We start from the raw sequence: 15,815 nt of genomic DNA, 5'->3' as shown, positions 1-15,815 counted from the left end.
GGTTTTTTAAATTTATTTTATATAAAAATAAAGAAAAAAAATAAAAATAAAAAACATTACTAATATTAATAATTGACATTTTAAATTATTATTAATTTTTACGCTATATAAAAAAATGTAACAAAGCTAAAAAATATATATATAAATTTTCTGAAAATATTTACATAGTAGAAGGTGATAAAAATTCAAATATAGTCAAAAATTAGGTTCTCACATCGGCCATACGCCGAGCCTTCATATAATAAATAACCTTGATGGTAGAATGACCCGGAGTTCCTTTCCACTCTAACCGATGTAACCCCAGCATGGCTAGGGTCACTGTCTTGGCATGACAATCCAATATAGCATGATAAGGTGACACCCAATCCATACCCAAGATGATATCAAAATCAACCATATCAAGAAGTAGAAGATCCACACTAATCTCAAGACTACCAATAGTAACCACATACGAACGATAGACACGGTCTACTACAACAAAGTTTCCCACAGGTGTAGATACACATATAGAAGCACTCAGAGAATCACAAGGCACAACCAAATATGAAGCAAAATAGGAGGACACGTAGGAATAAGTAGATCCTGGATCAAATAGAACTGAAGCATCTTTATGGAAAACTGGAATAATACCTATGATCACAACATCAGATGACTCGGCCTCAGGCCTAGCTGGAAAAACATAAAATCGGGGCTGGGCTCTACCACTCTGTACTGCGTCTCTAGGATGGCCTCTAACTGGCTGGCCTCCACCTTTAAGGGCCTGACCTCTACCTCTAGCTGCCTGACTCCTACGTCTAGTTGGCTGAGCAGGCGATGAAGCAACCGGTATCGGTATGATGGCACGAGAATCCTGTCGAGATTTGTTACTCGACAACCTAGGGTAATGCCTCCTGATGTGACCAATGTTCCCACACTCATAACACCCATCCTGATGCCGCGGCTGCTGAAGCTGACCCGAACGGGTCGGATAACCATTGTAGTGACTCTGGAGCGGTGGTATACTTATATGAGCTGAATGTGCACTAAATGATGGCTGCCCAGAGTAAGGCATAATAGGATCGTGACTCCCTGAAGCACCGGGAGATGCTTGAAGTGCTGAATGAAATGATCTGGGAGGATGACCCCTACCAAAATTACCCCTGCCTCCAGATGAGGCACCACTGAAACCATCGAACTGACGAGGCCTCTTATCAGACCTCTGCCCTCTCTCCTGTGCAAGAACCATCTTGATCCTCCTCGCGATATTAGCAGCCGTCTGAAATGAAATCTCACTTCCGGTCTCCTTGGACATCTGAAGCATGATAGGGTGAATGGGTCCCTCAATAAAGCTCCTCACTCTCTCTCTATTAGTAGGTAGTAAAAGGAGAGCATGGAGGACTAAATCCACAAAATGGGACTCATACTGAGTAACAGTCATACTGCCTTGCTGTAGGCGTTCAAATTATTTGCGGTAATCCTCTCTCAATGTGATAGGGAGGAACTTCTCTAGAAATAGCCGTGAAAACTGTTCCCAGGTCAATGCAGGCGATCCAACTGGTTTGGTCAATGTATAATCTCTCCACCACCTCTTGGCGGAACCCGCCATATGAAATACAGCAAAATCGACCCCATTGGTCTCAACTATACCTATGTTCCGCAACACCTCATGGCAGCGGTCAAGATAATCCTGTGGGTCCTCAGGAGGTGTACTACTAAAGTAAACTGGAAAGAGCTTAGTAAACTTATCCAGTTTCAATAAGGCCTCAGAAGACATGGCGGGCCTATCACCGGCCTGTACCGCAACAACTGGCTGAACTACCCCAACTGGCGGGGCTGTTGGAGCCTGATTCTGGGGAGCCATCTTCTCCGGAGCGGGAGTAGTGGGAGTTTGTGCTCCTCCCCCAGCCTGTGAGATGGCTGGTACCACTGGAAATGTACCATTCTGGGCCACGCCCTCCATAAGACTTACCAATCGGACTAGAGCGTCATGAAATACTAGAGTAGCTATGAATCCTTCCGGGACCTCAACTAGTCCAACTTGTACAATCTGAACTGGAACCTCCTCCTGAAGATCCACCTGAGGTTCTACAGCAGGTGCTGCTGCTCGAGCTCTAGATCGAGCTCTAATTCAACCTCGGCCTCGACCTCTACCCCTGGCCATAGTTGCCATCGGGGGCTCTGGTCCCTGTCCGTCGGTAGATGTATTACGTGTTCACGCCATCTGTGAGAGAATAAAAATAAAACGGTTCAATTATCGATGATAGAATAAGATCACACGATAGAATAAGAAAGAAGTGATATTGTTCCTAAACTTTATAGCCTCTGAAAGATAAATACATACGTCTCCGTACCGATCCTTCAGACTCTACTAAGTTTGCTCGTGACATGTGAGAATGAAAAAACTGAGTGCTCTGATACCAACTGTCACGACCCGAAATTCTCACCTTCGGGACTGTGATGGCGCCTAACATTTCACTTATTAGGCAAGCCAACTTTAGAATATAACTAGCCATTTTAACAAAATTTTAAATTAATTAATAACAAGTAAACAATTGCAGAAATAAAGTCTGAAATAAAGTGAATAATCCATAATAATCGCAATATCTAAATACCATCCTATAACTGGAGTCACAAGTGCACGAGCTTCTAGAATAATATAAATAAAGGTCTAAATAAAATTGAAGTTGTTTGAAATATAATACACAGTTGAGATAAGATAGAAGGGGACTTCAGAACTGCGAACGTTGTGCAGTTATACCTCAAGTCTCCACTGGTAGCTGTATCCGGGAAAGTCTACAGTACACCGCTGGGACCAACTCCGAAATCTACACAAGAAGTGCAGAGTGTAGTATCAGTACAACCGACCACATGTACTGGTAAGTGCCGAGCCTAACCTCGACGAAGTAGTGACGAGGCTAAGGTAGACCGCTTACATTAACATGTACACAATAATAATAATAATAATAATAATAATAATAATAATAATAATAATAATAATAATAATAATAATAATAATAATAATAATAATAATAATAATAATAATAACATGAATAGTAGTAAGACCGGTAAATAATATCAATAATTGAAGTCAATTCAACAGTCACAATCCCTCAACTTGTTTCCATTGCGGCGTGCAACCCGCTCCAACAATACAAACTTAGAATAAATTTGTTGCGGCGTGCAACCCGATCTCCCAATATGAACATTAAATATATTTGTTGCGGCGTGCAACTCGATCCCCCAATATGAACTTTAAATAAATCTGTTGCGGCGTGAAACCCGATCCCCCAATATATATAACAACTCTTAAATGTAATAAAAATACTCCAATAAATACCACGTTCAATGAGAAACTATTAAGCATCAAGGCATACAATAATTATAATTTATTTATGAAACAAACAATGACAAGTAGCAATTAATTATGAAAATCAAAGAGAAAATAGGCAGTTTAATATTTAATATGCTAAATGTCAAGTAGCAATTAAGACACATAAATCAAATAAGCATGTAACAATTATTACAGAATTTTAAGAATTAATATTTGACAAGGAATAGGAGAGAAACAATTATTATAACAACTAATTCGCATCTTAAAACAATTTAAGGTGTTTAAATAATTAAGCAAATAATTAATTTGACAATGTATAGGCACTCATCACCTTGCCTATGCATCGTTACACATGAAATTCACATAGCAAATAATTCAAGGGTTCTATTCCCTCAAGACAAAGTTAACCACGACACTTACCTCGCTTTGCAACCAATTTAAAGATTCCAATAAATATTTTCCTCGCGAATTCGTATCCGAAATCCTCAAATCTAGTCATAAACAATTCAATATACTCAATACAAATAGTAAAACTTAATTCCATATGAATTTTCTAATTTTTCAGATTAAAATTAGAAATTCATCTAAAACATTAATAGTGGGGACCACGTCTTGAATCTCGGAAAAACTTTCGTAATTCGAACACTCATTCCGAGACGAGTCCAATCATATAAAAATTATCAAATTCCGATGTCAAATGGACCTTCAAATCTTAATTTTTTGTTTTTGGAAAGTTTTACAAAAATTCCAATTTCTTCCATCTAAATCCGAAATTCATAATGAATATAGACACGGATTCATGAAATATAATCATTATATGATAAAGAACACTTACCAGTTCGAAATCGTGAAAAACTCCTTTGAAATCGCCCCTAAACTGGGTTTTAAATCGTGGATAATGAAAATGGGACGAAATCCTATCTTGGGTATGTTTTAATTCAGTGGCGTCAGGCCTTCTTCGCGTTCGCGAAGGGCCTGTCACGTTCGCGATGTGCAGGAGCCCAAGTGGCCTTCACGTTCGCGAGATACCCTTCGCGTTCGCGAAGGCTTTCACCCACCAGCCTATGCGTTCGCAAGCCCTACGCCGCGTTTGCGAAGAGTATTACTCAGTTCCCCTCCCCAGGTTCCATAAGCTACGCGTTCGCGATACACTGTCATGTTCGCGAAGGGCATCCCCCTCCACTTCGCGTTCACGTACAGCCCTTCGCGTTCGCGTAGGGTAAAATCCCACCCATCCCGTTCACTCTTCGTGTTCGCGGTTGTGCCTTCGCGAACGCGAAGAAGGAAACCAGATGATATCTGAAGCTAAGTAAAAACCAGATTTTCTAAGTTCCAAACCACCCGTAACCTATCCGAAATTCACCCGAGCCCTCGGGGCTCCAAACCAAACATGTACATAAGTCCAAAAATATCACACGAACTTACTCGCATGATCAAAATACCAAAAATAACGCCTAGAACTACGAATCAAGCTCCAAATCAAATGATATTTTAAAAAAAACTTTAAAATTTCTATTTTAACAACCGAACGTCCGAATCACGTCAAACCAACTCCGTTTCTCACCAAATTTGGTAGACAAGTCATAAATATAGTAATGGAGTTATATCGTATTCCGTAACCAATATACGGACCCGATATCAACAAAGTCAAATATTTGTCAATTCTTTATAGTCATTAAACCTTTAAACTTTAAAATTTTGGCAACATGCGATAATTCGAGTTAGGGACCTCCGAATTCGATTCCGGGTATACGCTCAAGTCCCAAATCACGATACGGACCTACTGGAACTGTCAAAACACTGATCTGGGTTCGTTTGCTCAAAATGTTGACCAAAGTCAACCCAATTGAGTTTTAAAGATTTATTTCACATTTTAATCCATTTTTTACATAAAAACTTTTCGAAAAATCATACGGACTGCGCACGCAAGTCGATGAATAGTGCTTTTCGAGGTCTTAGAACACAGAAATAATTATTAAATTTAATGATGACATTTTGGGTCGTCACAGAAAATTGGTAATAAAGTCTTTATTATAGTATTACTAGGAAAAACTCCCATTAAAAATGTCATACTAAATATAGAGAACTCTTGTGTGTGTTTTTGCCCTACGGTTGGGATAATACTGAGTATATTATTAACGTTGTTATTGTTGTTTCTTGTGTGTGAGAGAGAGAAAGAGAAAGAGAAGTGAAGCCGAAAATAGAGAGAGTGAAGGAAAAAGAATAAGAGCGGATTAGAGAGTTTGATCAGGGGTTAGATTAAGGATTAGAGTAGGGAAATTTGTGTAGATTAGCGGTTGGATAAGAATAATAATAATTATTATTTTTTAACTGTACCTCGTATATAAAATTTATACGAGGTGCTTTAACATATAACCAATAAAGTAGACAGTCAAACCAGATGGTTATTTGTGTAAAACATGTCTTTATAAAATGGCATATATTTGCTCTTATTTAGAAATGGTCCACAGCCTCAATCTCATCATTTGGTGAAGACGAAGGGCACTACTACTTCTGCAAAACATCAGTCAATTTATCCCTCAATTCATTCATCTGTAATTTTCAGAATTAGCAAAGACTCATTTTCGAACTTTCATCTATTTATAGTATGACCAAGTACAGTTCTCAAACTGTTTGTGAATATGCCTCACTGAAAGTTGTTAACTTTATGTCAAAAACTTATTTTTTTCGTTATGTTTTTGTCTGATTACAGTTAAAGTATTGGTTGGAGCAGTTGAATAGTGATGTTGAATAGTGATGATATTCAAACGCAGGCTTGTGGCTCCTTTCCTGATGATATATCCAAAGCTATTTCCAAGCTCAATCAGGTATATATATACAATAAACAGGCTCTTAAAGTTTTGTTTCAATATTTGAAGGCTGGATATTATTCTGATAAACACGTTTTTCAAATTAAATCAGTTGATCAATATTTGTAGTAGTTTTGGTACAGTAGCTTTCACTTGGTTGGATTAAAATTTGGTGCGTCGTTGTCAATTTTCCAGACGCGAATTTTGTGATCTTTGTGAGCACTGAAGAGCTTATTCCCAAATATGACTATGGATTTCTGTTGAATGATTTTCTGTACTCGCAGCCAAGTTTTCCAGGAGTGATCATAGGAGGAGTGGCCTTTAAAAGTGGTTGCACAGTAGGTGCTTGAGAGAATTTCTGTGTGGAGTTGAAAGTGGACTAAATGAATGGAACTGATGGCAAACTTGGCTGCGGGTACAGGAAAGAAGATGATTTAGATATGATGATGAAGAGTAATCTGAGTGAAGATGTATAGGGTGAGATTGATTACAATCTTTTATTCTTTCTTAGATTCAATTTTCATAGACATGGGGAAGAGAAGGAAAAGGCTGATGTGGAGTCCGTTAGTTTTGAGGGCATAAGTGTTTCAATGGGCTAGCGGTACGGACTTTTTTGGGACCAAATTCAAACAGAGGGCATAGTTATTCTATTTTCAATAGTTCAAGAATAATTTTGGCCGTTTTCTCTTTTCTAATCTTTTTAAGTGGACTAGATTTGTCTTTTAAATTCTAGAATGTTGTTTTGAAGGTTTTCTTTTTAACTAATCCTTTATTTTTTTGGGGGGGTGGGGGGTGGGGGTGGGGGAGTGGTTTCAATTGTTACAAGTAGTAATCTTGAACAGAGATATCAGACACAATTAGCAAACTGAAACTTCGCCACTGCAATGTGTTTATTAAAGATTATTGTGTTACTTATATTGCATATTATGGTGTTTTCTGAAACACCATAATATTGAGTGATGTAGTTTGGATGATAGAGACAGGTACAAAAACGGAATTAGTTTCAGTTACAGGCAAGATTTTGTCGAAATTTTTAAAGATTCAAAGGCTTGCTCTGATGGGTGAAGCCCTCCTATGTGCACAACCGCTAGTTGAGTCGTGACAATACAGAATAGAGTCTAGCCAAGCCTAATACTGAGGCTAATAAGGCCAGTGACTAATTTTAACCCCGTTAAACTTAATTGGTTTATGGCAAATCAAAAAGAATTAAGTAGAATATTCATTTGAGTTAAACATATGGTATTTGTCCTATGAATTTTAATGCGCTTGCATCTTTGATTAGTACACAATTATTTATCCTACTGGTATTGGCAACTAATAAGAGCCATTTACATTAAATGTTAGCCTCAATAGACTATTAAAACTCAGATAAATAAGAACTGTAACGAAATAGCAGAAAGTTGAGAGACCTGTTAGAGACTTGTTCCACTCATATGGTATGCTTTTCATGGCAGAGAACTTATTGGCTGAATGGCAACTGGAGCACGTCGTCTACTCGCTCATACGATCTTCTAAGACCATCCAATCTCTGGCATATTGGTGGGAGAAGATGTGGGAGGTACCTTCAGTTGACTCCAACCTTTGCAAATGCTCTTCTGCACTTGCAATAAGAAGATGAGATAATGTGGTAGGTAACACTCGTGGAACGAACAAAAGCTGGTGATTTTTATATTTTCCACTGAAGCTAAAATCTTTTCCTTCTACTGTTCAAAGCCTATCAAGGATGGTGATGATGTTTTGTCTTTGGTTTAGATACACTTAGTTAAGAATCTTTTTTTTTAATAATGAAATCCAAATTAGGTGCCTATGCATCAATTGAATCTTCTAATGCGCAAGAAGTCCTAAAACTGAGACATGATTATTGATTGAGCGGCTATTTAGGTTAATTTTTCTATTAAAGTATAATATATAATATAAAATGAGAAAATTCTTATTTTAGTCCTTGAGTTAATATGTGTTTCTTGCTTTGAACCTAATATTATTCCACTCAGCCTTTTCTGATCTTTAATTTAATCAAATGTGTGATATTTGTTAATATTAGTTTTAAAATATGCTAAACACTCTTATAATATGATTCAATTGCAAATACACCACCTGCATTTTACAATCAAACTCTTACACCCTCTGTAATATGAAATCTCACAGAAGTATTAGCTTTGATAATGTTTCAATTTTAATAGGATGTTAAGCGTTTAATTTTGAAAAATATGAGATATATAATTTGTAACTAAGTATTAAAGTAAAATTAAAATTTCAATTAACAAATTGTTACACAATTAATTTTATGAAATTTAAAAAGGATAAATATTTTCTGAAACGTATATCTTTCAAACTTCTTAAATAGGAAATAACCACATATTAAAAGTAATATATTTTTTGCATTTTAAACATGGAAGCTATTGTAATATTTTATTATATATGAATTTCAGAGTTTATTTTGTTTGATTATTTATTGTTCTGTTTCAAATTAGATGAAGGTTCCTTTGTGTAGGATTTTTGTTATATAAGAGTTTTTAAATATTTTTTATTAGAAAAATGGAGATAACATTATTATCATTATATTTATGTGAGATATCTATAGTATAGAGATGTAAGTGTTTGATTTAAAATAAGCGAAAATATCTAAACCACTTATCGAGAACGAAGAAGCAGTAGTTGATACATCAAAGCTTTTTCTCTCCTTCAACTGGTAACAGCAGCACCTAAAGCGAGCTTATTGATTCTTTTCAAGTCTAATGCTCCAAATAGTAGTAGTAACATAATGCAATTGGTGTGGTGGCATAAGTTAGAGCACCTTAGAAAGCCATATTTTATTTTACCAGCTTAAATTTTGAAAAATTAACAGATGATGCCAACTTGTTCAGCTGCATTTCACTGTAGTCTGTATATAATTATTGTTCTTGTTTAAGAGAATCCCTACCTAGACTGACTTTTCCCAGCAGAATGTGTTCAATTTCAAAATCAATAAAATAAGGACCAGTGGGCAATTTTTTATGTGCTTCATACTTGGTCCTAGGAGTTTTTTTTAACACTAGAGAAATGGTTGACAATTAAGGCTGTTAGAGTACTCATTCAGCCTTGACCTTCATACTTTCTTCAGTTTGCTTACTGCATTTCTAATCTGCAAAGCCATGGACGATTTGTATCTTGATCTTCGCGGTCTTATCAAATTTATTGAAAACAAAGTTATAAAATACGGGGCTTTCACTGTTTGTACAGAGATGCTTAGGAAGGAATTGACATATCTGTTACCACTTGTTCGCAGTGCCCGTACATGGGTCCACGTGGATGAGGATAATGATGTAAGAGATATTTTGAATCATATCCAGCTTTTGATCACAAACGCAGGTCGGGACCTTCAATCGCTTTGTGATATGGAAAGCTCTGAACAGGATCGTGTTACTTACGACACACTTCAAGAGATTTGGCTTCTCAAGCCTGACATGATTTTATTTCTACGACTACTTCCCAAGCTCGTCCGAGCATTTGGTGTTGTTCCATCTGCTGATGAAATCCTGGCTAGATATATTGAATCCCTTGTTGACAATCTACAGTTTTTGCTAAACTACAAGGCAGATTTTGTTGCTCCTGTGAAGGAAAAACTTGAAGTTTTCAAAGGAAATCTGAAAATTCTGAAAGGTTTTCTTCCCTTCATGCTAAACTACTCTAATTTTGAGTCCAACAATTTCTGTAATCATTTTACAGTTGTGGTAAAAAAAGCATCATGTTGTATCGCTTTCCTTTGTCTGGCAGATGAATTGGATGAGGATATGGCTGATTGCATTAGTTTCACGCTGATAGATCTGCTACAGAGCATACACCATGCTAAATCAGATATCCGTTCTTATGTTGGAGGCCTGAAACTTTTACACCCAACTATAGAGTTCACTAGGGAAGTGGATGTCTTTGCAGCTGGCTTTGTTCATTTCACCCTAGAAGCACCGATGAGTAAGCTCAATTCCCGGTCCTATCTACCTATCTACAACGATCGTGTTCAAAAACTCCAAATTTCGCTCAGGTTACTGCTGGTATATATCTTATGCTGTGATATCCATAATGAAAGCTTGACAATATTTGATCTTGTAGTCAATGAGTTTTGGTCATTCATTAGCTCATTAGACAACCGAGAAACAAATGAAGATTTGGGCAAAGAATTTGATCTTGCTATATCCCGTTTGGTGCAAAAGATGGAGCCTATGGCATCAAAGATCTTAAAGGGTACTATTGAGAAACAAAAGCCAGCATTGCCCTTTTCCCAGATTGATAGTTTGGGATGAATAGATTTGGTATCGCAAAATTTGCTGAGATTGTTGGATCATAGGAATGATTCAATTGCTCCGGTAGCACATCACATTGAAGTTGTACTGTTTGATATTAAAATTTTCAGACCTTTTCTCAAAGGTAATGTTGACCAACAAGGTAAGCACGAGGAAGTGTTATATGTTTGTGATCGTATGACCAATTTATTTGTCATATTTGAATATATTGTTGACATGTTCGTGCTTGAACCTTCTCCTCTATGGAACAATCAGTTAGACGATGTCATTGAAGAAATTAAGTTCTTCAAGGAAGTTGTTGAATTTTCGCAAATCTACACAGGAAAAAAGGATGTCCCAATTGATTGTCAAACATCAAAACCTAGCACTCCAATCATTAATGAAGCTGTTGTAGGCTTGGAGGACCAGATAGAATTATTAATGGCACGGCTAGTTGGTGGAGGAGCCGAGCTTAAAACCATTCCTATCATTGGCATGCCAGGAATTGGTAAGACAACACTTGCCAAAAGAATTTACAATGACAGAAGAACTTCAGATCACTTTGATATTCGAGCATGGTGTTCTGTTTCTCCTAGACATACGGGGAGTGAATTGGCCCAAGATATTTTATTTTCTATCGTTGATCTGAGCAATGACATTTGCAAGTCAGAGGAGGGGAAGGAGCTAGATTTTCTTGATCTTTTACGCAGACAGTTACATAGAGGAAGATACCTCATCGTTTTAGATGAAGTGTGGGATTCTTATATATTTGATGAGTTGCACAGGTGTTTTCCAGATAATCATAATGGAAGCAGAATTCTTGTTACCAGCGGCCGAAAATATGAGGATCCATTGTTTGATGAACCTCTTTTGGTTCGCTTGTTGACTCCGGAAGAAAGTTGGGAGCTATTACAAGTGAAATTTAATCACCTTAGTTTCTGTACTCAAGAAGAATTTCGCAAACCCCCAATTCCAAATGAGAACTGTCCTGCTGAAGTTGGGAAGGAAATTGCCGTAAATTGTCGAGGGCTACCTCTGGCCATTGTTTTGGTAGCTGGGTTTCTTGTCAATTTAGAGGACGACAACGATTGGCTAACCATTACTGAAGAGGCATTTACTTCAGAAACTAACCGTGATGTAGGAGACTGCAATGAAATAATAGAATTGAGCTACAAAAATATGCCTGGTTATCTAAGACAATGTTTTCTATATTTTGCAGCATTGCCAATGAGTACAGAAATTTCAGTTTCAAAACTAACATGGGTATGGGCTAGTGAAGGATTTGTACGAAGAGATGAGGTGAAGAAACCAGAGGAGGTAGCAGAAGATTACCTGAATGATCTTATCGGGAGGAGCCTTGTAATGGAGGCCAGAAGAAGTTCAAAGGGCGGGCTGAAATCATGTCAAGTTCATTATTATCTATATCATTTCTGTCGAGGCAGATTTAAAGTCGAAAAGTTCTTGCCAGTGGCATCACGATTTGAAGCTTTCTTTCTGGATACACCACATATTTCCCTTACCCGCACAATGATATATTCTTCTGAACCCGGATGGCACTGCTCATTGCTAGGTCCTCTCCCCGAGAAAGGTCTATTTCTGGGCGTCTTTGAGCTTGTTAGAGTGTTGGACTTGGGGTGCATCAACATTGGCAATACCTTTCCTCCGGAAATAGAAAGGCTTGTGCATCTGAGATTTTTGTCACTTCAAGGTGGCATGCCATTCATTCCCTCTTGGATTTCCAGGCTCTGGAACTTGGAAACTTTCCTAGTGAAAGGAAGAGAAGGTGAGGTAACTTTACCAGATACATTTTTCAGTATGAAGAGGCTGAGGCATGCACATATAGATAACTGTACCTTCTCAGATTCCAACTTGTCCCAATTGGATTCTTTGCAGACCTTATCCACTCCATCTCTTTCTTATGACACAAGGATTATAGTGAGAAGTTTCCCTTTCCTTCAAAAACTAAAATGCATATTTTTGGAATCTTGGGGTCATTCTGAGAACTTGGGAGAATCTTGCAATCGATTTCCAGTTTTGGATTTCTTGAATCAGCTTGAATCACTCAATGTGATTTATCAAGGTCGGGTGCTTCTGCCTTGTGAATTTAACTTCCCCTCGAACCTTAAGAAATTGACCTTATCAAAGTTTCGGTTGCCATGGATTGAAATTTCTGCAATTTCAGCATTACCAAACCTTGAGATTTTGAAACTACTTTCAAAAGCTTTTGAGGGAGAGGGGAGTGGAACGTGAGTGATGAGGAATTTCCAAAACGCAAGTACTTGAAATTGGGAAATCTGAATATTACACGTTGGAATATATCAGAGGATGCCTTCCCATGTCTTGAGCATATAGTGTTGCAAAATTGCAAGCAGCTCATTGAGATTCCTTTTGAGTTTGGTGATAGTTGTTCCCTGCAAAAGATTGAGGTGTTCTTGTGTGGAGACTCTGTTTCTCAATTAGTCAGAAAAATTGAGGAAAGTCAGTGTGAAGAGATGGCAAACAGCAATTTCAAGGTCATCATTCAGAACCCAAACAGGGACTGAAGAAAACGAATCTCGTCTTTAATCTCCACGCTCGCTTGTAAGTAAATTTGAGATATAATTTTTATTCTAGGCTAGTATTAATGTTCTATTATATATATGCGCGCGCGTGCGCCTATATATGACTTTTTGTCCTCTTAAATTCGTAGAATCAAGTCTCCTACAGTCGTCAAAATCTGAACGATTTTAGCATGAATTTGACTTTCTTTTGGTTTCTCTTACTTTTCCGTTTTCTGATTTACAGCTTTGTTGAAATCTCCTCAGCCCCTCCCCATTCCAACCTCCCCCAATTTCAGGTGTACATGATGATTGAAGTATACTATTTTTACAGAGATTATAAATGACCTAATTTGAAGTTAATATTAGTAAAAGAAAATCATTTAGGCTAACAGAAATGTAAAAGTAGCTAGTGAGTTGGGATTTTTGATATTTAAGTAAGCTTTTACATGTCACATGCTTATGTGCAGTAACTAAATGCAATACTTTTGCTTTTTCTGCAAAACCAAGGGATATAAGTCAATTGATCCTAGACAATTTGGTTTAGTCACGATGATTTGTTGATTTCACTCTTGAAACTTTTTAGATATTCTGTGTTAATTCCCACATCAGTTGTGGATGGGTGTTTTGGTGGTGCATTCGATGTTTTATCTCGATGTTTTATGTGATAAGAATGTGTCACTAAGACTTAAGAGTAAGTTCTACAGAGTGATGGTTAGACCAATGATGTTGTATGGGATTGAGTATTGGCCAGTCAAGAATTTCCATGTTCAAAAGATGAAAACAACATAAATGATGATGCTGAGATGAATGTGTGGACATACCAGGAGAGATAAGATTAGGAATAAGTTAATCAGGACAAAGTGGTCGCTGTGGAGGACTAGATGCGGAGGTCGAGGCTGAGATGGTTCGGACGCATGAAGAGGACAAGCACAGATGCTCCTATTAGGAGATGTGAGAGGTTGGTTATCTAAAAAACAATTAATGTCATTGCCTGTAAATTTGTGCAGATATTATTGACTGTAATTATTTTTGGTCTCCAATCTCTAAATCTTCACTATTCTTCTAGATATGTTTGATATGATATGTTGTACTATTATTTTCTTTATTTTCTCTTATTCCCTCTTCATGTATAAACTTATATCTATTTGTCATTGACATTAAACTCTTCTTTCTGCAAGTATTTGTTTTTTGGTAATAATGTGGATATTATCATTAACAAACCAAATTAATACACATATAGAGCACTTATTTCCATAGCCACCTTCTAGGAAGGGTACTATGAAAAATAAGCCTCCGACAACAACTAGTTACAATTATGCAAAATTATAATTCAACTAAGTATTCTATGTAAAAACTCTCTACTCCTATGTGCTTTTTTTGACGATCTAAGTACTTCTATTCTCTGTACAATTTCTCTCTTTATCTGTGTTGCTACTTCTGTTGGTTGTAGTATAGCACCCTTAAACACTCTGTAATTCTGAACTCGCCAGGTCTGGTATGTCATGGCTCCCCAAACAGCTGCTATAACATCCTTTTTGAATGTTTTCCAGTGCTTCCTCTTGATACATTCCAACACATGTTTCAGCTCTCCAACGGGGAGTTGAACATTAGTCCATTGAATAAGTTCAACTCTCAAAGTTGTGATCCAATTGCAGTCTACAAATAAATGTGTACTTGTCTCCATAACCCGATGGTCACATAAGCAGCAATTGGGATTCTCTAGTGGTATGTGCAATCTGAGCAATCTTTCTTTTGCCAATAGTCTACCATAGACTACTAGCCACATGTGAAATCTGTATCTAGGTAGAGCTACTGAGTTCCAAATAAGATCTGACACTTCCATTTTATTGTGCTCTCCCTTCAACTACAAGTAGCTTTATAGAATCCACTTCCATATGGATATGGATAGAATCCACTCTTGAAGTTGTTCTTGAATTTTTTGATTTGACCGAGTATATGTTGTTATTGTTACAGCTTATGTTTTAATATAACACTACATCTTATAGCACTATACATTTTATTTTTAAATAAGTTACCGACCGAAATTGGTCGGTATTGTCACGACCCAAACCGATGGGCCGCGACGGGTGCCCGAGTCCTACCTGTCGAATACCCTTAAACATGCGTCTAAGATATAAACATGAATAACATATACGAGGGAAACCTGTCCGAAAGACATATGTACATATACATGCGGAATACAGTAGGCGAGCCGACAACTGTATATATATGTGTGTGTGTGTGTGTGTGTGTGTGTGTGTGTGTGTGTGTGTGTGTGTGTATTTATATATATAAATAAATATATATACAATTTACTATTTCCAACCGATATCGGTCGGAAAGTTTATAATTATATGATAAATAATTGCTTATTATCAAAAAACACAGTTGACGTAGGACGGGAAAAAATTAAATTAAAAATTCCAACCGACATTTGTCGGTATTCTATAATTATTTTAATTAATCATTATTTTTGTAGATAGTATGCAAGTCTGACTAGTCTTTGGTCAAAGATTGACCATATTCCTACCGAAAGCGGTCGGAAATTTAAATATTTTTTGTGCGACTACATAAACCGACCGATATCGGTCGGTATTTTTATTTATAATTTTTATTTGATTTTTTCGACCATTTTACTTTGTTTCAGACCGATTTCAATCGGTATTTCTTTCCGACCAATGTCGATCGGAATTCCTTGGACGAAATTTGGCAGTTTTCTAGTGGGAGTGATCAAGAGGAAGAAAAGGAGGATGATGCTATTAGTCTCTGCGCTGTGATCGATGAACATCAATCTGTGAAGACATAACTCCCAGTACAACTTGGGATGCACATTGGAAGACCTCCTCTGTTTGATGAATTCCACTATGATGAATGGAAGCTATGTATGAAAATATTTCTT

The 15,815-nt window shown here is 37.1% G+C and overlaps 2 protein-coding genes across 3 annotated transcripts; one reads left to right on the top strand and one right to left on the bottom strand.

Moving 5' to 3' along the window:
* The first annotated feature begins 5,496 nt into the window (after positions 1-5,496).
* Positions 5,497-13,137, top strand: LOC107818075 (putative late blight resistance protein homolog R1B-14). Of its 2 annotated transcripts, XM_016643999.2 has the most exons (5): positions 5,497-5,926; positions 6,024-6,138; positions 7,575-7,747; positions 9,386-9,759; positions 9,874-13,137. In XM_016643999.2, the coding sequence occupies exons 3-5, from the start codon at positions 7,743-7,745 to the stop codon at positions 10,395-10,397; spliced, it is 903 nt and encodes a 300-aa protein (XP_016499485.2). In that variant the 5' UTR covers positions 5,497-5,926; positions 6,024-6,138; positions 7,575-7,742; the 3' UTR covers positions 10,398-13,137. The 2 variants fall into 2 exon arrangements, with proteins under 2 accessions (XP_016499485.2, XP_016499490.2); XM_016644004.2 differs by lacking the exons at positions 5,497-5,926; positions 6,024-6,138 and having other exon boundaries at positions 7,252-7,747.
* Positions 13,138-14,246: 1,109 nt separating this feature from the next.
* Positions 14,247-14,759, bottom strand: LOC142167954 (uncharacterized). Its single transcript, XM_075228595.1, has one exon. The coding sequence runs from the start codon at positions 14,757-14,759 to the stop codon at positions 14,247-14,249; it is 513 nt and encodes a 170-aa protein (XP_075084696.1).
* Positions 14,760-15,815: the final 1,056 nt, after the last annotated feature.

Source organism: Nicotiana tabacum, chromosome 13, assembly GCF_000715075.1.
Source record: "Nicotiana tabacum cultivar K326 chromosome 13, ASM71507v2, whole genome shotgun sequence".
Lineage (NCBI taxonomy): Eukaryota > Viridiplantae > Streptophyta > Magnoliopsida > Solanales > Solanaceae > Nicotiana > Nicotiana tabacum.
This window is presented reverse-complemented; position numbering and strand designations above follow the sequence as displayed.